Source organism: Neodiprion virginianus, chromosome 7 (assembly GCF_021901495.1).
Source record: "Neodiprion virginianus isolate iyNeoVirg1 chromosome 7, iyNeoVirg1.1, whole genome shotgun sequence".
Classification (NCBI taxonomy): Eukaryota; Metazoa; Arthropoda; class Insecta; order Hymenoptera; family Diprionidae; genus Neodiprion; species Neodiprion virginianus.
The window spans coordinates 22,902,339-22,924,823 of NC_060883.1; the positions used below are offsets into that span (position 1 = coordinate 22,902,339).

Sequence of the window (22,485 nt, forward strand, 5' to 3'; positions counted from 1 at the left end):
GTTTCCGTTACTGTGATTTTACGCGTGGAAGAAAACCGATCGCGAGCCTGTAAGCAGGCAACCTCATGCTGAAACGACATTTACTTAAGTTGCATATCCGCAGGCGCGTGTGGTCACTAATTTTAAATTACGCTGTTTTCAAATGGTTTCCTCGCTTAAACAGGTGTCACTGAGTAGTTAAAAATACGAAACAGACACTTTCATCATTTTCACAATGTGCCAAGAGTATATTTTCCGTGTACGTGACGGATATTCGTCCCATACACAATCGTGTTTAACGCTCATACAATCATGCGGTGCTATCTTACTCTCACGGGGCTTGAATTTGACTCGATAACCGCCATTTAGTAGAAAACTAACGTTCTGATATGAACAGCGGATTGCTAAGCATCCTTTAACAGCCTCTCAGAGCGGCAAGAAAATGTTTGCTAAGCGAGAAATTCCTCAAATTAATTTTATCAAATAAAACTGATCAGAGATTCTAAGTCGATGCCTGTAAAATGTGAAATTTCACTCAATCCGAGGGAACGAAATTTTGAGTTTCGCTTGTTCTAGTTGAAGCGGGTGCCGCTAGATAGAGGGTCAGTCTATGTTATGCAAAGACTGAAACTCCCGAATGTTAATTCCAGCAAGGATTCTTTGGTTAATTCATTCGTGCGGTATCCGTCCGTGATGGTTGTAACCGGGTCGTCAGCGCTGCTTGCGCGCTTAAGTTACACTCGAAATGTGTTAAAAACTGGAAACAAAGGGTTGGAAGTGTTGTCAGGGAGTTTCAGTCGTTTAGTAAGTGTCACATAATCGTTAATTCGATACGCGGATGCTGCTGTTGATCTCAACCTAACCTAACATAACCCTAAAATCTGACGGGATGGAAGTTAGTAACATTACAGTAACGAAATATTGGGATAAAAATCACCATTTTCTTATTTTTACAATGACTGAAGGAACGAAGATTTCAAAATATGAATACATTTTAATTTGTTACGGTTTACCGATTTTCAAACAATTCGAAAATCATAAAGTAACAGTTTTTCGTCAACATGAATCGTTACCATAACGTTACTAACTTCAACATGTTAAAATCTGCAACGATAATTTTTTACCTCGTATTTTCCTTCATCTAGGCTGTGACTCAACGCTTTTACGCAACTAGCAATGCCACAGAGAACGAGAATAAGCCAGGCGGAACTGTCGCGGAGCCTGAAAAAATCAGTAAAGCAATGAAGGCATACTTGGAACGCGCTAGGAAACACGGTACGCTCTTTGCTCGTTGTTTAAAAGTAATTTTCTACCGTCTCTACTTTGTTCACAAATGTAAACCATATATCGTGTATTGTTGCAGATGAATTCATTCAGAAAGAGACATTGGAGTTTAACGTTGGCAAACGTCATTTGGCGAACATGATGGGACTAAATCCTGAGACTATAACGCAAGAAGACATCGATGTAATTTCAAATCACCATTGAAACTGGGTCATTTTATAAAGAGTTTAATTTTGTCTCAACACTTTTTCTTATCTTTTCTCTGTAGGAATCCATAGAGTACTTGTTTCCATCGGGGCTATTCGACAAAAGAGCGAGACCCATAATGCGAACCCCGAGTGAAGTTTTTCCTAAGCACAAAGCTGCAGAGTTTGATGCTAGTGGTAGACCTCTTCACTCTATGTTTTACACCACCAAGCCAAACTTTTTTCAAGTGCTCTATGTAAGTTGATGACTTTTAAAAAAAATTTTTGGTCTATAAAGACTAGCATGAGACTTGCCTAAGGTTTTTCAAGTATTCGTCACTTCTAGCATCAATTTGAACTGTTATTTCTCAGGATATCGTAGAGGCGACAAACCTTTTGAAGAAAAAAAAATTATCGTCAAGGAACGCGAGCATAGAACTGGGATCGCCTGATGAATTGTAAGTTTCTCAATCAATCGTTTTACTGCTTTTTATTATCCATCTATTTATGTTTGAGTTCTGCCGAATTTTCTCTCATATTCTGAATTATAATTATTTAAATATTAGTGTTGACGTAAACTCTAGATGCCTTAGTTAAACTATCTACTATGGTACACAGCTTATTGAATTTTTTTCCTCTTTGCCTTGTTCTAGTAATCTAACGTCATCGATGTGGATCTCGAAAGCTGAACTTGAACAAATGTTGATGGAACAACTGATTGACCGAGATGTGAGTGTCTCCAATGACCTTCGTCACAGTCATCACTACTCCACTAAAGTCGAGTCAAATAATTATTGTTTTCCCTATTCAACAGTACAACGACTTTGTGGCAGCCTTGGAGAGATTAGTTCAATATCCCGGGTTGAACCAAGTGCAAGACTTGCTGACTAAGTACAGTAAGCGACGCATGAATCAGAAATTGAAACAAACGATTCCGCCGGTGAGTCTATAATATCCCATTCCAGATAATTATTTGGTACAATAAGAATTTAAAGACCAACTAATCTTTATGAATCATTCGTTTTTCAGCTCGAATACAATTCCGATGATAGGCCGTTTATCACAATACCCAGTACGTAAAAACTGCTGCAAAAGTACTTCCAATTATCATTGACACTAGAAGAGGTCCCGTGTTTTTTTTTTACTGACAGAAATTAAGTATTAATGAATATTTTTCCATTTATAGACTGCATGAGAAAGTCGGCCAGAGCAGAAGTTACGGTTCTGGGAAAAGGATCGGGAAAGATAACAATAAATGGTCAGAATATTCTCTACTTCAATGACGTTCAAGCGCGAGAACAGGTAATAAACTTAACGACATCGGTCAAATTTATTTTTACGTGTCATGGGGAATTGTCATTAGGACGATGATCGATAAGATAACGATTGATCGCTTATCCGAAACGTAATGTCAACATTTTGACTAGCGATATGTTATTTTCATCGAGATTAAAATCACTACGCTCGTTAAAAGACGGTATTCTTCACTGTCCGTTGAAAAATTGACGTCTGGTATTTGATGTATAGAATTCTGCAAATTTGTCGTTCAATCCTCTGCGTTTTTAATCCGGAAATCCATATAAGTCGTTTGATAAAAACTACGAGAATCTGTAACTCGTACGTGTTAAAACAGTGCTTCAAGAATCATCCGGAAGTAAAGAGTTCCTATGCACGTCTGCCGGAATCAGTTTTAACATAAACACATTGAGACCTTATCATTTGAAATTCGTGGAAGTAGGGATTACAGATTAGGCTGGTTGAGTTTCTCCTAACGCAAGTCATCGTAATCGATCAAAACACATATTGCACGTCGCGTGGGTTCGGTGTGAATAGTAAAAAAAGGGGGGAGAAAAAATGGGAATCGTAAAATCGTGTCGCCTGCAGTACCTCGCAAGGTGTCGTCAGACAGCAACGCAGCGAACGAAGGTCTGATCGCATGTCTCCGACCTTCGCCCATACGCGACGCGGTAAATAGTGAATGTCAATTGCTGTTTATTTTCGTAAGCGGCTCGAGAACCATCGCGGGTTTATTTCTCTCACGTATTTCACTGTCGTCGTTACACGTTCGCTTCCTAGTACGTAAGGAAGTATCGGCTAATCGCTGCCAGAAGTGCCGCTCCAAAACCGTCGAGACTCGACGATCAGTCTCGCGGTGACTTGGGTGCCGATCGGAATTCCGTCGATCAGGCATGCCGAAGAAGTGGATCCTGAAGAAGAAGAGGGGTTCCTGTAGGAACACGATAACCATATAAAATCGAAGAGAAAGAAGAAGAGAGAATCTTTTCCACGATGAGGGGTCCACGCGATGTCAGGCTTAGTCTGGAGGAGTTTATTCTGCCTACGGATAAGCGGCTGCACGGCACGCGGTGCCGTAGCTACTCCCTGGCCGATCCTTGCCAGAGCTGTCTGGGTCAACGAAACCTGAACGCGGCCCGATTCACCCCTGCGTACCACTCGACGAGTGGTTCAATCCTTCGGGAGCTGGGTCGGCGCGCCGTGGAGACGGTCCGGGAAGAGGAGGCGCAGATAGACGCGGGTGAATCGCCGCCGGCGGACCACTCCCTCTTCTTCGACAACCTCGAGCGTCTCAGGGACGTCGGTTATGACATCGAACGTCTGAAGATCGCGATGGAGGCGGCGGTGGAGGCGGGTGAAATGGACGCACTGATGGACCTCCAGAACGGCATCATCGTCGAGGGTCCGGACGGCACTCTCTTCCCCGACGCTGACGTCAAGTTTCGGAACATCGCGTACCTCTGGGCCTGTTTCGGGGGCCTCGTCGAGCTGCTTCCGCGTCTCGAGGCCTCGGGTGCGGACATGAATTTCACCGGCGATTTGACCGGTCTGAACGCGATGCTGATTAGCTGCATGTCGAACACCGTTGCCTGCGTCGAGTACCTGATAAACCGGGGAATGGACCTGAACGCCGTCGACGAAAGGACCGGGTACACGCCTCTGCACTTTGCAGCCTTCGGCAACGCTACTCAGGCCGCAACCCTCCTCCTCGACAAAGGCGCGAAGATCCGTTGCACCGACTCGACGGTCGAGTCCGTTCTCCACTGCGCGATCCGAGCTCGCGCTGTCGAGATCGTCGCCCTGCTCCTGGAACGCGGCGCCAGCGTCGGGGCGCGTAATCAAGCCGGTGAGACGCCCCTCCACGTCGCCTGCTTCGTCCAGTCGGTCCAGTGCGTCGACCTGATCCTTCGGCGACCAGGCGTCGAGGTCAACGCCACAGCCAACGACCTCCGAACTCCGCTGCACTTCGCGGTGATGAGCACGACTGCGGTGCCGGAGCTGATCGCGCTCCTACTGACGCGAGGTGCGCTGGTCAACGCCGTCGACGAAGATGGCTACACCCCGGTCCACATCGCTGCCCTGAACGAGCTCGCGGAGCCCGTCAACGTCCTGCTAAAGGCCGGCGCGGACCTCAGCGCTAAGACCCGCTCCGGCATCACGGTCCTCGGCGTTATTCTCAGGAAGATACCCGACGCCCTCGAGACCTTTCGACAGATCCTCGACGCCTCCGTGGAGCTACGACGACCCGTCGCCTACCGCAGGGAGTTCGAACTCAGACTCGACTTCGAGCCGCTCTACCCGAGCCGCGATGACGACGAGATCGGGCTCGTCGACACCATCCTCGAGGAGCATCGGAAGGACCTGCTTCAACACCCGCTCGTCACCGCATTCCTACATCTCAAATGGGAGAAAATGCGAAAATTTTATCTCCTCCGGATCATCCTGTATCTCATTACCGTCATATCCCTCACCGCGTACGTTTTGTCCACCGTTACCGGACTCCAGTGCTACCAACCAGAGGCCCTCGATGCTGATTATTGCTCGGGAAACACCGTCTGGATTATCATATGGCGCAACGTGTTAACCACCGAGTATTACCTCCTCACATTTCTAGCCTGCTCGACCGCCGCGAGAAAACTCTTCGAGTTCTTCGTATATCACTCGGTTAAGCAGTACTTTTCATACGCGGATAATATCCTTGATATTTTTGTTGTAATCGGACTTTTCGTTGCCACTACCACCTACGATCTGGCCGGCGCAGGCTCCTGGCAGAACTACGTCTGGGCTTTCGCCATCCTCTGCGCTTGGACCAACGTCATGCTCATGATAGGGCAACTTCCATCCTTCGGGACCTACGTCGGGATGTTTACCCAGGTACAGTGGGAGTTTGGTAAACTACTCATCGCCTACTCCGGTGTGCTCATCGGATTCACGGTCAGTTTCTGCGTGATATTCGTCGGTGATCCATCGTTCTCCAATCCCTTTACCGGGTTCATAAAGGTCATGGCGATGATGGCCGGCGAGGTCGATTTCCAGGGACTCATTCTGCCCAGTAACGCGACCAGTGGCGGCTACTCCTACGTGTCGATAGCTTCTCAGCTGCTATTTGCGCTATTTCTGTTCTTCGTTACGGTTGTAATGATGAACCTCCTCGTCGGTATCGCCGTTGACGATATAACTGGACTGAGGAAAAACGCGGGGATAACCAAGGTCATACGACAGACAAAGCTCATCGTCTTCGTAGAGACAGCGCTGCGGAAAAACGTCGTACCGCGGCGGTTCCGCGAGTGGATATTGAGCTCGGGATCACCGAGTGGCAAGGAGCGAAAACACGTCCTTATCGTCAATCCCTTCAATCCGCTCGAGAAGCGGTTACCAAAGGACATACTTTACGCAGTTTACGAACTAGCGCAGCGCAACGCCCCCCTTGAATCCGACGTCGCGCTCGAGGAAAGCGTCAAAAGAAACCGGAAGGAACCGACGAACGATATTTCCCGGCTTAATTCCGTCATCGCGAAGCTGTCGAATAGGCTCCAAACTCACGAGGAGAATATCAACGCTATAAAGGAACAGCTCGAACGAACCAACAAGGCTTTGGAGGAGATTTTATCGTTCGTCAAGCGCTCGGACGCCTGAGATTTTCCTTCGCACTTTGCGTCTTCTCCGTCGGCTACTTCACATTCCAGCCGAATATCCAACTCCAGAGTTAGTCGCGTTGAATCGGGGGGGATTACAGCTGGGACGGTTTAAAATCATACTTACTTTTAGGATTTTTTTTTTACAGAAAATGAAAACGCTTGGAGCAATTTTAGGTTGAGGGCTTTATTATTCATAGTTTCAAAAACGTTTTAGAATTTTCACATTGAATTTAATAACAAAATAGCGGCATGGCGCATATAACTAGCGAACGACCACGTTTTCAATCCGGTGGCGCAGATTCCTCCTTCAATTTTCATCCAATCGAATTGAAATTTTGACACAATCTTTTTAAAACTTGTTTGATTTTTAAATTTCAATCCCAACATTTTTTTTCAAAGATTTTGCTAACGATTTTCTGCTCGAAAGGTGAAATTTTTTTTTTAGCATTTGGGCTACGAGCTCAACTCGAAAAGGTGTTTTTCACTAAAAATATTTTTCCAATCGTTACAAGTTGGACAGTCATGTCGAAAGATACGCGACCGCAAAAGCCCTCGAATTCCGAGTCGTTCGTTATTTACATGCGCCGTGCCTCTATTTTATTATTAATTTGAATGAAAAAATTCTAATACGTTCTTGAAACTATAAACAATAAAGCCCTCAAACTCAAATAGCTCTAAGTGTTTTCATTTTCTTTGAAAAGAAATAAAAAACAAAACTAAAAATAAGTATGATCCTAATCGCGGAATCCTAAATATACGAGTCTGTTTTTCTTCCCGTATTTCTATTGTAAGTTGATTCTTTACTTCATTGCAGATCATTTTTCCCCTCATATTTACGGGACTCAGCGGCTCCGTTGACGTCGTTGCTAACGTTTCTGGTGGCGGACAATCCGGACAGGCGGGTGCAATACGGTGGGGAATATCCTGGGCTCTCAGAAGCTTCGTAGACCCGGAAACCGTCGAGAAAATGCGAATAGGTGAGAGCATTCTCGGCAACTTTTTCTCGATTCTTGTCACTCGCTGTGCCGCTGACGATTAGCGATTAATTTTTATGGCCACTATGTTAAACATTCACGTCACGGAACAGAGCGATGGAAAATTACAGCTTCTGACGTACGAACTTTGAGACCTCGTCGAATCTCCGTTATGACGTTTATATCCATGTGTTGAATTGTGATTTTAGCTGGACTGCTCAAGAGAGACCACAGAATACGTGAGCGAAAGAAGCCTGGTCAGGCTGGTGCAAGGAAGAAGTTTACTTGGAAGAAACGATGAGTTTTCGCCGAGGCGCTGTTCCGTAGATCTTAGTTCTAACTGTGTTTGTATAATAAAATTATTAACTGAAACAACACGCATCGGTAAAGGTAACTCAATACTCAGGCACTTGTTTTCAACTCATGAAAAATGCTGACCAATTTCCATTTGAAATTTGCCTGAAGCATCGGAGCAATTTGTCGGCAATTGAGTTGAATACAAGCGAGCAAGTTCTTGTAAACTTGTTTTACTCAATTATCTATAATCTACTTTGTACATTTGTCGAATTATCGTCATTATTCGTGTTACATTTTATTCAGAGGATGCAGTCCCAGCAGTTTCATGCCCTGAGCGAGAACCCTTTTGGCTGCGTAAAAGACCAGCAGTCTTTGAGAGGCAACGTCCTCCGGTTCTCCCTTGACCCTGAGCTCTTTGAGTCCCTTGTTTATGGCATGGCTGTGAAATGAGGAAGGTCAATTTAAATTTCGTTCTAGTTAAAATTTAACAAAAACGCGGAGGATCATTTATTTTACCACAGCTCTTACCTAAGTGCGAAAAGATAGTTGACCAGAACGCAAGGCTCCAGTTCTCGGTGGGACCTAACAACTGCTTGATCAAATCTGCCGATTTGAGCAATCAGCTCTTCAATAATCTGCTCCCGCAAAAGCGACGGATCGCATTCGGTCGGCAACTTTGCTCCGGAATTTTCTTCCAGGCTCGTCAGCCTGCAGTGAACGTACTGCAATTTTACCCCAGTATCGCCTTTAATCTGAATGAAACAGAAAAAAAAAAATTATTAATTTCCATTCTACTAAAGTATCCTGCGGATATTATCCATGGAAAAACCTACGTCCAATGCTTTGTTCCAATCGAAATTATAATCCTTTGATCTTCTCTGTTTCAAATCGTTTATAATCACGGCAGATATACCCAAAATGTCTGTCGACTTGTCGGAAGTAGCGAGGGATACTTTCGTAGCTGTAAAAACAGAGATTCTTTTTTCAAATTATTTGTTGCATCGTTTTGTTAATTTAATTTTAGGAATAGTTAACGCGACGATCTTACTCGGCGACTGAATCTGATTTTCCCTCATCACTGCCAGCGTTTCATCTAAAATATCTTGTAAAAACACAGCTGAACCCTTTCTGGTGCTCATGCCTTTGATCCTACCAAATTTGACGTGCAGGAGTCTGTCTGCCCAGGAACATTTCATTTTTTCAAGTATTTTAATCAAGGTTACAAAGTGCTCGTTTTGGGCAGTGTCGACAACGTAATACATGGCGTCAAACTTGTATTTATCGAATCTGTCCATAGCTGCCGCTATGTCTCTTGTTATGTACAGCGTTGATCCATCACTTTTGATTATCGGTACATTGCGTTTCTCGTGAAAAGGAAACACCTTCCTGCCCTCATTGTCGGTGATGAGGAAACCTTGCGATTCCATAAATGATATGATCTGAGAGATTTTCTTAGCATTGTAAGTTGATTCCCAGTTGTACTCGTCGAATCTGACGCCGAGTCTTTCGTAGGTTGCCGATAGCTCGTCGACAGTGAACCGCCTAAACGTTTCCCACTTCTCGATATCCCTTGCATTCCCGGATTCTAAATCATTGAAGATTTGTCTTGCTCTCTCGGCTATCGACGGATCAGTTACGGCGAGCTTATTGGCGTGAACATAAGCGTCGTAAAGCAGCTTGATCGGTTCCCTTTTCATCTTCTCTTCGGTCACATTGAGCAAATCAATACCGAGCTGTACAAATCCAAACTGTGTCCCCCAATCACCTAAGTAATTAATCCTCCTGACGTCGTTGCATAGGAAGTCATTGACGTTTGCAATGTAGTTTCCAATGATAGTAGAGCGCAAATGACCGACGTGAAAGGGCTTTGCAATGTTAGGAGAACTGAACTCAACGATGATCTTTTTCCCTCCGCTGTTGACTCCGGGTATCGTAATTGTGCTGGAATCATTCTCCAAAATCTCTCTAATACAGCGATCCCTGTTCAAACGAAACGATACATTGTCTAATCTATCTCCGCTCAATCGAACCTCAGTAAACAAACCGTCAGGCTTTAACGAAGCGATATTATCCGCGGAACTCCTCGCATCATATTCTCCAGTTTTCAACGGCAATGAGACAACAAAGTCACCGCTCGAATTGTCCCGTCTCAATTCGAGGTAAGAAAGAGCAGAGTTTAAAGCCTCAGGTGGCTGAGTAGTTCCCAAAGATCCTCTGATCTGAAAAAAGTTCCAAATTTCAGGTTAGGTAAGGTTATATCAGGTTAGAAATTTTTGACCAGGACAATTTTCGGTCACCTTTTTGCACAGCTCAGTTCGTATTCTGACGCTCATCTTATTGTCAGCGTCGATCGACGTTACTCGGTCGAAACAATTCTAATCCTCGACAAAAAAGGCATAATTTTAGGTTAGGATTGTCGGCCGGCTTTGACAGCTAAACAACCGATAAGTGGTGAAATTGTTTTAGCCGCTAGTGGCGCTGCAGTCAGTTGTTCGTTTGGACGTAAAATTTGAATTCCGGTGATGTTAAGCAACGTTTTAAACCAAAACGAATGAAAATGTGTGAAACGAGGAGAGTTCTACGCTTCGTAACTTAATTTTTCTTCGTTTCATGTTAAAAAAAAAAACAACAAGAATACTCTGTGTACAGTAAACATACTTATGCTCAACGTTTACGCTTACGTTAAATTTTGAGGTTATGGCGGCAGCGAGAACGTACTTTTAAGCAAGAAGAAATGTAGACTCTCCACATCGTGATATTAAATATGTGAATTTGTATTTTCCTTAAATATAAATTGCACGTTCATACCGGCAAAATACTTTTGCAAGCAAAAGTAAACCAAGCAATTAAGTTTCAAAATTCGCGCCATTACAAAACACAGGATCAGCGCCACCCAGCGGCGATTAAATGTCCACGTTTCGGCCGTTCCGACTTGCCAGATTCAGTTAAACCTTCGAAGCATCGGTATCTCGTCCATCGAGACCGCGATTTAAACCGTGTGAAAATTTTCTCCAAACAACGTCCCATCGAAATATTCACGGTCGGAGATAACAGTCGCTCAACGACTAACCAGTAGTGACGTCACGCGTCGCGATAGGTGTCGAGTGGTTCGGCGCGGCGGCCATCTTTGATTTAATCGCCGTGATTGCCGTGAACCGGAGTCGATCAGGGAGCAGAGCAGTGTCGTCGTCCAGCTGAGCTGTCAACCGCGCGCGACGAGACGAGTGTCGTTCGTTCGTTGGGGAAGTGAGTTCGGGTGGTGGTGAGGTGGTGACAGGGACAACGGCCAGATAAAGAGAGAGAGAGAAGTTTAACACCGAGTGTCATCGGTCGGCCCCAGTGCTAAAAGTTGTTAACCAACAAGGGGATTGACAACAATCATCAGAGCGGCGTTTAAGGGCCCCTCGAATCGCGGACGAGAGTGAGTCTCCGGGTGCGGTGCGCTGAAAAAAGAGGATTGGGATGGCCGGGCAGACCATCAACGACAGGCTGCTTGCAGCTAGGCACAGCATCGCCGGTCAGGGACTCGCAAAGTCCGTCTGCAAGGCCACCACCGAGGAGCTGATCGGACCGAAAAAGAAGCACCTTGACTGTGAGTTGCCGAGTTCACTCGCTCTTTTTATCCCAACATTTATCTCTCGTTCCTCTCATCGCCTTTCAAACATATTCGCGTGTTTACCTTACTTCGATACGAATCACAGGACATATCTACGCACTGTTTCGGTGCCGAATCGTTGTTGTAGCGATACAGGGATGGGTAAGGTAGACAGGTGGATGGATGGTTGTATCTTACGATCGTTGACACGTAGGTAACACCTATATACTTACGTTTCCGTTCCTTTGAACGTTTCTGTCGTCGTTCTATCGCTTACAGGTGACTTTATATCGTACTACACCCTGTACGTGCGTGTGTAGATAGACGCGTTATTATTAACCACAACGAGATCCATATCGGCGTGTATTATACATATAGACGACTCTGAGTCTCTAATCGATGAGGTTCCTGCGTGTTTCCGTCCGTCCGTTTCTCGGCGCCGCCGGAATCTTCACTCTTACTCGTCCTCCTCTTTCAGATAAAAAAAAAAAAATAGTTTCGACATGTACGGGTAACGCGAAATCTGCAGCAATTAAAAGAGGGGGGAAAAAAAATAAAAGACGGAAAGAAAGAAAGAAAGAAAAGAAAACGATCTGCGTGAGTGTTAATTAAAGTCACGTGTGATAAACTCGTTTGACAGATCGTACCGAATTATTGTTTTAATATTTCTTTACCTTTCCATACTTTGCACTTTTAATAATTTTATTTTTATTACGGCGTAACATTTGACCCGGTTAAAATCGTCTGTCGGATTAGAAAAAATACTATCGATCTCAAGCTATGTAAAACGAAACGAAGTGTCGATGCGAAGAGAAAAAATAAAAAGAGTAACGCAAAAGAAATCCTATCGATTTGTGAACGGCGATGAGGTAGTAAAAGTACTTACGGATACGGAGCAACGAACGCTTAATTTTTTTTTTTTTCTTTATCGTCTCGTACCGGTGACAATGACCTTGCCGAATTAACCGTTAATTGAGGCTGATAATGAAGAATTTATATCTAAATGGTTAGGAAGTCTGGGATTTGAAATGTTTCTTTGTGTAATATTTCTTTATACTCTTTCTCTCTCTCTCTCTCTCTCTCTCTCTCTCGACTGCGGAGAATCGAAAATTTTCCTGTAACGAAGCGAATAATTGTCGGTAAATGTGGAGGAAGTGTTCGTTATGTAATACCGACGGAAATTCAATTAATCCTTTCGAGTCATAGTGGTAAAGTATTCTTACCGCGTACTTTATACACAATTTTTGTATATCTAGACAACTTTACAATATATTTATTTGCCATTTTTTGCTATTTCTGTACAATGTAAATTATTATTGTTCAGCAACCCCTAAAACACCTGCGTAGAGTTTTTTTTTTTTTTTTTTCACCGTATTCGATCAAATTTGAAATTTTAATCCGCCATATTGGATATGCCAAGTTGAATTTTTTAAATTTGATTTCAAGTTCGTATTCAGTCACCCCAAAAACCACGGAACACCAGCTTGTTACAAAAGTTGACTCAGCTCAATAATGTGTGACTCAAAGGGTTAACGCACGTTATAGCGTACGAATTGACAGACGAGGATCTCGCTGCTTTATAAGCAGGACTCGTTAACGGCACAATATGTATTCTTCTCGAAGGAATTTTAAATTCCTCGAAGAATGAACGAGCGAGAAACAGAGGGAGAAAAATAGAGAGAGAGAGAGAGAGAGAGAGAGAGCGCAGAGATGATCCATTATGATTTACAGATCTTAAGGCGGGGTCGGTAAGTCTAGAATCAATACTTTCTTGTCTCAAATTCATTGCGAGAATAATCGTAAGTTCCGGAATGATTTTTCTAAACAGGCAATTTCAGAAAGGGACAGAAAAAATATGTAAACTAGACCTTGGACATTGATTTTACATTCCAATCGCTTTAAAATTTTTTAAAATCTAACGGATTAGTTTGATTTCTGTGCACGATTCGTTCGGTTCGAAACAAAAAAAACAAAATTGAATTTAAAAGAAGCAACAATTTTCTTTTGTTAATACTGTACTCATATACCATTTTCTATTATTTTATCATCGATGATGTATAATGATTTTGATTGACAAATAAAAATATCTAATTCACCATTGATAAAATGTCAAAAATTTATACGCATAACGGTAAATTTCTCACAAATACAGTTTTCTCATTAGTGTTTTTAATCGACGATTCGATTGAAGAGGGAGAGGGAGAGAGAGAGAGAGAAAGAAAATATAAGAAACAAAATTAACTCACACAATTGTTCATATAATTTGATAACTGGAATATGTATATATATATATATATATATATATTTTACTTACGGCTTGTAAATTGTACATTTAATTAAATAGTATGAACGACAAGCGTGTGAATTAATTTTTTTTTTTTATTTAATCATCTATTTTCAATCAAATCGTTGATTAAATATGTATGTATAAAAATTTTGGCAAATACACGAACTGCTAGGATATCCTGATTAAATTTTCACGAAAGGTACATTGATTTTCGACTCTTTATCCGAACCTTCTCGTGCTATCGAACCTCCTCGATGCTACCGTGAAAGTGAAGGTGGCGGTGCGTATATATACATGTGTGCACATATAACGTGTATAAAATATATTGCAACGAGATTCTCGGGTCTCTGGACGTTACGTAAAAACCGGGTGCATTTCACGCTGCACGAGATGATGCCCGAGTAAGACGTAAGTATTTTCTTTGTCCGAGGAGGGCTGAAACGGAAATAAGAAATTTTTTTCACCTGAAAATGAGAAACAGTGGGGAAAAAAAACGCGGGTGGTGTTAAAAATGCAGGAAATTCAGAAAATGAAAGGGTCGCAATAACGAATTTTCCAAAGTTGACCGATATCTGATTCACGTTCAATTTTCGAGTTATAGAAAAGTGAAGTATTTAGATAATTGAAAATCTAAAACGGTCACAGTACGTAAGAAATCCAAATTACTCGTATATACGTTCTTACTTATCCCGACCATTCTATATTCTCGCTTTCTATACTTTGACGTGTTTGTATTTTGAATTTTTCTATAGCTCGTCTTTCTGTATTTCAAAATTGTATGTATTCGGCTTTACTCGTATTTGAAAATTTTATATTGTGAACGTTAGATTTTTTGATGAGTCTCCATTTTTTGCCCAAACCTTGAAAGAGCTTCTCTCTCCCTCTTCTTCTTCTTCTTTTTCTTCTTCTTTATCTCGATTCAATTTTCAAGAAATTGTAACAAATATGCGTTACATTAGCCTGAAGTCGCTTATTTATATACGTATATATAAATATAAAATTCGCATACTTACGGGCCGTGAAAGTCGAAGAAAAGCAGAATTATGCAGTCTCAGGGATCTACGATCGAAAATATCCATACTAGATGAAGAAAACTTGAACTAAAATAAAACAAGGTGTGTGAAAGATGTTGTTTAAAAACTAGACTCGTCAAAGGAGTAGAGTTTTAACTCGTTTATTTATTTTTTACACTATCAAAAATTAATATTCCTTTCAATTGTTGATAAAACAATTTCAAAAAAGAAATTGAGCTAAAAATTTGTCCAAAGGGGAGAATTTTTTTCCCATTAAATAGGTCCTTTTAAGACCATAGATTCGATAGGTTATTTTTTTTCGGCTCACCCTGATACATACGTAATATGTTAGGAGGAAAGAGAGGTTCGTTGATCTTTAATTTTTTTTTTTTTTTTTTTTTTTTTTTTTTTATCATCACACTCTATCCTCCCTCCTCTCTTTCTCCCGGTTCCTTCTTTCTTTTGCTGCACATTCCTCGCGACGAGACGACGTCTAGCAGTCAATTCGATCGCGCGGCGCAGGAAGAGGAGGAAGAGGAGGAAGCGTGACGTGGCGGGGAGGATACCCCTCTTTTACACAATCTTCGTATACCAACCGCGACGAGAGAAGATCGTTAAACTCTCGCGATTTGATAGAAAAAAAATTTCAATGAAAATAAACCTCACTTCGTAGTAATATCGCAAATCAATGAACTCGCATCACGTTCAAATAGTTATCACCGTTATTGCAAAGATCCATGTCTGCGACGAAACTGCGTTATGTCGAAAATTTACAATTCTCGCAAATTTAGTAATCAACAATCGTATAATAAACCAATTATAACGCATTTTTTTATGTATTAAAAATTTAGCTCCTAAAACAATGATTTTTTCGTCCAACGTTTCGTTATATATATATATGTATATATATAACGTTACCAACTTCCGCAATTTCATAGAAACGTTGATACCGTAAACCCCCCCCCCCCCCCCCCCCCCCCTCCATTCTTTCTATCCTTTCAAATTCGTTATCTTTGTATATCTACGCATGAGTTAATTTTATTTATCATCTTTTATACGGCGAAATTTCACCACCGTCGGTTTTTTTTTTTTTGTTTCACTTGTAATCGGTAGAACGATTTTTTCTCAATACATATCGTATTATTTTACGAGACATTATATCTCTCGCGTGATGTAATAAAAAGTGTTGATTATGCTAAGTGGGTGAAAGGATCGATTGTTCAGTATACGTATATACTTATGTATTAGGTGTTCCTCTTATTTTTTTTATCACTTTTATTACAGTTTCTTCAAATCAAGTTCACAGTTAATATTATAGATGTGATATGTATACAATAATTATTACTATATTTCAAAATTTTCCATGGATCGTCGCTGCGCGCGTATAATTATGTAATAATAGGGCGGGTTTGAAATTCCGAATTTGAACCGTTACGAATGAGCATAAATTGTTAATGAGCAGTTCGCCATTCTCAGCCCGGTAAACTAAATCCCGTCTTTATCTCTGCGTATCAAACGTTTTGTCAAAACAAAAATGAAAGAAAGGAAAAACACCGTGTATAAACTTAAACAAGTATGTATAAAGTAAATCTTAAAAACAAAAAAAAAAAAAATAAGTAAATTCTTCCTCCGCACGGAGCATGAATTGAAATGAAGTTAAAAAAAAAAATGAATTTAAATTAAAGAAAAATTCGTTGTAGAATTGATAATTTGTCCAGTAAAATAGAGGAATTGTTATAATTATTAATATAATTATGTTTGTTACATAAGGTTATATTTAAAAACATAAATACATGCACGCGTGCATGCTTGATCCAATGTATGATAAGTAATAACTAACTTTCGCCGCTACTTTTACTTTTCACACTTTCGTAATAATCGTACAGCATATAATAATATACGAAAGCAGCAGCAGCAGCAGCGAAGATTCTCTTCTTTCCTGGAACGAACGTTTTATTCCAGAGCAATCCTAATTGCGTAGGTTATATACCTGCTTTTTATGCTGATGTAGGCTAACAATAGGAGACTTCCGGTCTCCCGGAAGAGAAGGAAGGAAGAAAAAAATTGAAGAAATATGAATAAAAAAAAATAAACAAATAACCCTGTTGAAGTTTTAAAAAAATAATTTAGTTACAATATTCGAATATAAATTCTCGGTAATCATGCTTATTACTATAATATAATAATTCTTTTCAACGAACAACTGCAAGAGGAATTTTTTCTTTCTTTTCCTTCCTCCTTTTTTTCTTCTTACAATTTACAAGAGGGTGAAAAATTGGTTGATTAGACGCAAAATCGTTCGTCAAACGGCTCCTCATTTAATTAAATTAAAACAAATCTTACGCGATTGATTGTATAATATGTTAAAAAAAATTGATCGTAGCGTATTTTTGTTATTATTATTGTTGTTTTATTTTTTGTGGTTATACATTACGAACGGTATATATTAATTATAACAATATATCAGGCCACAATTCCTGACCGAAGACTGAAAAGGTACACGTGTATAATGTTATTAACAATAAGAACAAGAAGAATCGGGTCAATGACGTTCAATTAAAGTTATAGACGCTGTGAAATACGTGAAGTGGCTCGCTTATGGCAGCAAAAGGGCGGCTCATTGTCAGTTCAGATATCATGAATACATTCGATCTTTAAACACCACCTACAACAATTATCGACGATTTATATTTTTTACCGAGTTCAACGACCCTCGAATCGTCTGCACCTTTTTTTTTTTTTTTTTTTGTCGTACTTTTAGAGACAGAGAGAATTAATAATTCTTAACCATTCAACTTAACGATGGCAAATTGAAAATTCTTGCGACTCACATTGAGAAAAATTTCAATCGCTATAGTAACTAGAGAAATTGAGTAAAGCCGGTATCGTTGAAAAAAAAAACTGTTTGAATATTGTTGGTATTACGAAAAACGAGGTACGCGTAAACATTTTGCGATATCGTCGATCCTTTTTTAGGTTATTGCAACGCAAAATCAGTTTGTGAGATTTACTTTACTTTTTAACTTGACGATATTTTCTTTTTACTCTTCTTCTTCTTCTTCTTCTTCTTCAACTTGAATAACTGTAAATATGGAAATTTATCGATGCTCATGAAAAACAAAAGACGTACGTCTAATCAATATCGATAATATTTGCGGAATGCATTTATGTTTGTAATACAATCCGGGATCTTTACACTTGTTATGTTTATATTATTTGATTATTGATTTTTTTTATTTTATTTTTATTCCATAATCATCAATACAGTTACAACCGGGCTTAAATATATTTATCCTTGGTGTTTTAATAATAACCAGAGGATTTTATTGTCTCGCCAAAAACACAGGCATGTGTTATATATATATATAAATATATCAGACACGCCCCCCGACATCCGAGAGTTTAGTTTCACTTTCGTCTCGCCACTCTCTTTCTCTCTCTCTCTTTTTCTCTCGCCTGATGATAACTTCTGATGACACCGATGTATGTAGGCTATACACGAACCGCCTACCTATTCGTTATCATCAATGCCACTCTTCTGACGGTCAGCCGTAAACCTGAAATTTTTCCCTTCGGAAATCACGCCCCGCTTCTATCCAATCTTGACCCGCTCAATTTTAAAACGCCAAAAAAAAATTCACTCAAAATGCCATTTTTTTTTTTTTTTTTCCAGTAAAGAAACAGTTTTTGGAACAATTTTCAGACTTTTTAGAATAGTTTTACGAAACGAATAGCGGTAGACGATTTCACCCCTGTTTCATATACTTGACAATTATTTAATATGCGGTATTGTATATATGTATATATATATCTATAAGGGTATGCAAAAAAAAAAAATTACCATCGCATAATGTTATATTCTTTCCCTCTTTCGTGTAATAAAATAAACTCTAAACTAAAATATATATATATTATATATATTAAAAAATTTGCTCGACTGAAATGAAAATTTATATGTATTGATGTGTTTGAATAAAATTCGAATTGAATGTAACATAAAAAATTTTTCGCCGATCACGCCAAGTAAATTATTAAAGATAAGCTCAAGCCTTTTAAATTGTCGTTGGCGATTATTGTCATTGTTATTATTGCGGTTGTTGCTGTTGTTGCTGTTATTATTATTATTATTATTATACACGACGGCTGTGCAACGGAAACATTGAGAACATTTGGTGTTATCGGTATTCTTCTTATCTCTTACTTGCACTTATATAAATATAAATGTATGCAAGTATATATATATTGTGTAGAAAACACAGTGAGAACGGTTTTTCCTTTTTTTTTTTTTCCTTCTTTTAATCGTTCTTGTCTTATATCTTTGTCGTTTTCTGTTTTGACGGAAACAAACGATAAAATATTCTGTACGCGAAAGAAAGTAGCATGTGTATATTGCAATAATGTTATTGATTATACAAATATATTTATATGTATAATTATGTATTATATATATATATATATATATATATACATGTAATGCATATTTACATATCTGTCGAGTATATAATTAATACCGCCTCCCAACGTAAACAAGCTGATTACACACACACACACATATATATTTGTAGCCCCGCTTAAATATCTATGCATGCACATAGTTTTATGTATTACATCGTATATCGTGCCGCAGCGTGAATATATTTTTCACGCATATCGCTAATATGCATCCCCTGTGCGTCATGCTCGTCATTTGATTTATCATTATTTCATTCATTTACTCGCAAATGTAATCGAGTCAAATTCACGTGAGGCGTATGGAATTTTTTTTTTATTTTCTTCTATTTTATTTGATTTTTTTTTTTTTCTCCTTTTCTGCCTCGAGTTCTAAGGTATATCAATGATTTTTACCACTCTAATTAAAAAAATCCGAGGATGAGCAGAAGGAAAAAGAAATTTAGTTTAATATTAAAAATTTTTTTTTTTTTTTCTCATTTTTCTCTTCGCACTCCAAAGCTTTTTCACTTGATGATCATTGAATGGAAAGAATGTATCGTAACTATTTTGTGAAAAGTTATCGACAATATTATGGAAATTGCGGCGAAAGTCGTTTGTAGAAAGAAAATTTTACATATATATATATATATTACACGCGTGATTAGAATGAATATTTATAAACTGGGATCGCAATATTATAAAAACGCAAAGTCGATCACGGATTATTTTCGCATTTTGTGATCGATATATATACTCTGTACGATTTTACGAACGAAGATTGATTTTTCATCGTAACAATCAGGAAAATAAAAAACACGTAAATTTTCTTTGTTACGCATATATTTCACGCACATGCGGAGGACGTTTGCTGCTTTTTTATTATTATTTTTGTTATTATTATTTTCTTTCTCTTTCCCTCCCTTCTCGAATACTCAGCCGCTGCGTCAAACGATGAATAACTCGTTATATTCTTTCGTAGAACACAAAGAGTTCCACTGTCGCTGAAGAATCACGCACGTCACATGTATGTATGCATATACGCTTCAAATAAATAACGTATCCAATTTTTAGATACGTCACGCGTACGAATCGCGTATATGTATAGTCACATGTTCGTGAATTTGGTCGTAATTTTTATTTTCTGAAAAAAAAGGAAGAAGAGAAGAGACAAAAAGAAATAATAACGCTGGCACTCACGCTCTACCTTTTTCAATTCACCTCCAATTCACACATCCGTAATGTAAGTCTGACGAGTCGTTAAACACCTTAAGATTACGTGTCAGTCCTACTCTTACCGACCGAGGAAACTCGCCCTTTTTCATTCTATATTAAATAAACAGAGCTGAACGGAAAGGGATGAAATTTCTACGGTGCGTCGCTTTTTCGTAACGAAATTCAGGAAATTTAATCATGTACCGAAAATCGAGCATCTTTTATTTATGAAATCATTGCGATTACCGGTTCTCGTCTAGCGATATCAATATTGCATAAAAACAATCTCACGATTGGCTCATTTTACTCCTCATTCTCTCCGGAATCGCTCAAAGTATCTAAGCTGTGCACTTTTTCGTTCGCGAAATCGGGGAAAATTTGGGAATAGTTACAAGTGTAAGAAAAAAATAAATAAATAAAAAAAAAACCACACATTCCTTCGACGATTTTCCGTTACGAAAGAGAAGCGATGCAAGGTAGAAATTTGAATAATTTCCGTTCGCATGTTTGTTCAATGTAGGAAGAAAAATGGCGAGTTTACTCGGTCGGTAAAGGTAGGACTGCCACGTGACCTCAAAGGTGTGCGTGTGTCTCTCTATCACTGGGTTCAAACGACAGGTGAATGACCACTATACTGAGGATCCTAGTTACGCTCACTCGCTCGCTCGCTTGCTTCGGGCTAGCAAAGCTTCTTTATCCTACTTATAAACTATCCTACCTGTACCGACGATCGGAGGAAGAGGAAGAAGGGAGGGATCGAAACGAACGTACGGTATAACGAGTGTAAACAAGGTGTAATTTGTGGGCGGCAGGTGCGTCGACACCGTTTCTCTTACACGCTCTTTTTCTTTTCCTTTTTTTTTTTTTTTTATTACCGCCTCTCTCTCTCTCTCTCCCTTTTGTTCTTTTAATTTATTTATTACTCATCTTCCAATTTTTCTCTTGTCAAGTATCAACACACAAATTAAGATCTTGGAAGGAAGAGATTCATTACCTGATTATACGTTATAATATCATATAAATTTATTATACTCGTACAAAGTTTTATCAGCCACAAAATTGTAACATATCTTTTTTAGGTTGTCATTAATATATTGAAGGTATAACACTGTGAAGAATTTGGTAAAATTATAGCTTTCATGAGACTTTGTTAATTTAACATACTCACTTACTTCTTGTAATAATTATATATATATATATATATACTGACGGATAAAACTTTATTTTTGATTGTTATCGATAAACTCGAGAACCAGTGTGCCGATTTATATTAAACTTGCGCCAAGTTATTCCTCAGGTCTGCCCGAGTAATATGAGCTGTATGTTATGCAGAATAGATCCGATTATGTTATACCGAGACGATCTCTTGAAACTTGAAAATCAACCGCGCACGCGCGAGTTTTATCGGCAGTTCGCGCAGACTGGCCAACCCGAGTTTCAGCCGTCGAACTGTTTCCGCCGGCGATGTGGTTGATACGAATTTTCGAGGTTAGAATCTCAAATAATTGAGGTAGCGACTCGGAAAGGTTTTCGAAGCATTTGTCGTCGGGCCGGAAAGTTGATTCTTCAAAGAACGATCGGAATTTAATGCTTTATACGCTCTTTGAAAATTCAAACGTAGACATTTTGCGTAGGTTGGCCCGCCTGCGTCCCAGCCAAGAATATCGCCGCGGGGAAGATTTCGCCGACCAATGAGATTTAATTATTTGGCGCATGCGCGGTTCGTTTTCAAGTTTCAAGAGATTCTCCCGGTGTAATAGATCAGGTACGGCAGGGTTCGACCGTCAGGGCAGCGAGCAATAAACAAGCACGCGGATCCATTCATCGTCATCGTCATCGTCATCACGGCCACTTCGCTCTCTCGTACAATTTTCTCTCCACGCGTCGTCTTTCTGCCGCTGCAACCGGCGGCACCGTTTATAATTAGATGAACGGAAACTCAGGCAAGGTCGCGATGATGATGCGCGTTTAGACGTGAGGATGAGTAAACGGGCTTGAGATCGGATCAAGATTTACAATCAGTTACGTGTCGTACTTTAGTCATTTGGCAGAGAAGTGTTTTACACCATATATTATACATGCAATATAATATGTACATGTGTATAAATATGCAGGGGAGAACGAAGAAGGAAGGAGGAATGATTGAAATATTAATTGTAGCCATCCGAAAATAAACACTTGTGTTTACCAATATATATATATATTACCTATATTTTTACGACACGAAAGTCAAATTATATAATTATCATCATCTTGCAATTATCTGGATTTGTCAAATTATTGGTGTTGTTTTT

General features: G+C 39.7%; 3 protein-coding genes across 23 annotated transcripts in view; 2 read left to right on the forward strand and 1 right to left on the reverse strand.

Moving 5' to 3' along the window:
- Nucleotides 1–607: 607 nt before the first annotated feature.
- Nucleotides 608–7,728, forward strand: LOC124309585 (28S ribosomal protein S9, mitochondrial). Of its 3 annotated transcripts, none has more exons than XM_046773340.1 (11): nucleotides 608–783; nucleotides 1,125–1,254; nucleotides 1,343–1,446; nucleotides 1,532–1,705; nucleotides 1,821–1,906; nucleotides 2,102–2,177; nucleotides 2,263–2,388; nucleotides 2,478–2,520; nucleotides 2,635–2,750; nucleotides 7,197–7,359; nucleotides 7,566–7,728. In XM_046773340.1, the coding sequence occupies exons 1-11, from the start codon at nucleotides 673–675 to the stop codon at nucleotides 7,655–7,657; spliced, it is 1,221 nt and encodes a 406-aa protein (XP_046629296.1). In that variant the 5' UTR covers nucleotides 608–672; the 3' UTR covers nucleotides 7,658–7,728. The 3 variants fall into 3 exon arrangements, 2 of the variants coding, with proteins under 2 accessions (XP_046629296.1, XP_046629297.1); XM_046773341.1 differs by lacking the exon at nucleotides 608–783 and adding an exon at nucleotides 854–874; XR_006909257.1 differs by lacking the exons at nucleotides 608–783; nucleotides 1,125–1,254; nucleotides 1,343–1,446; ... (5 more) ...; nucleotides 2,635–2,750; nucleotides 7,566–7,728 and adding an exon at nucleotides 2,783–6,449 and having other exon boundaries at nucleotides 7,197–7,333.
- A 142-nt stretch (nucleotides 7,729–7,870) lies between these two features.
- On the reverse strand, nucleotides 7,871–10,113 carry LOC124309586 (probable arginine--tRNA ligase, mitochondrial). The gene is made up of 5 exons (XM_046773342.1): nucleotides 9,951–10,113; nucleotides 8,702–9,872; nucleotides 8,487–8,614; nucleotides 8,182–8,405; nucleotides 7,871–8,092 (listed from the first exon to the last, which is right to left on the reverse strand). The coding sequence occupies exons 1-5, from the start codon at nucleotides 9,984–9,986 to the stop codon at nucleotides 7,942–7,944; spliced, it is 1,710 nt and encodes a 569-aa protein (XP_046629298.1). The 5' UTR covers nucleotides 9,987–10,113; the 3' UTR covers nucleotides 7,871–7,941.
- Nucleotides 10,114–10,226: 113 nt separating this feature from the next.
- The window catches only part of LOC124309584 (phosphatidylinositol-binding clathrin assembly protein LAP), a 37,237-nt gene continuing 24,978 nt past the window's right edge, over nucleotides 10,227–22,485 (forward strand). For 11 of the 19 annotated variants that reach the window (XM_046773319.1, XM_046773326.1, XM_046773330.1 and 8 more), the window contains exon 1: nucleotides 10,227–11,245. In XM_046773319.1, coding sequence (XP_046629275.1) covers nucleotides 11,116–11,245 — 130 coding nt within the window. In that variant the 5' untranslated portion in view covers nucleotides 10,227–11,115. The remainder of the gene's footprint in view (nucleotides 11,246–22,485) is intronic. The other 8 variants (XM_046773331.1, XM_046773332.1, XM_046773339.1 and 5 more) reach the window with 5 other exon arrangements.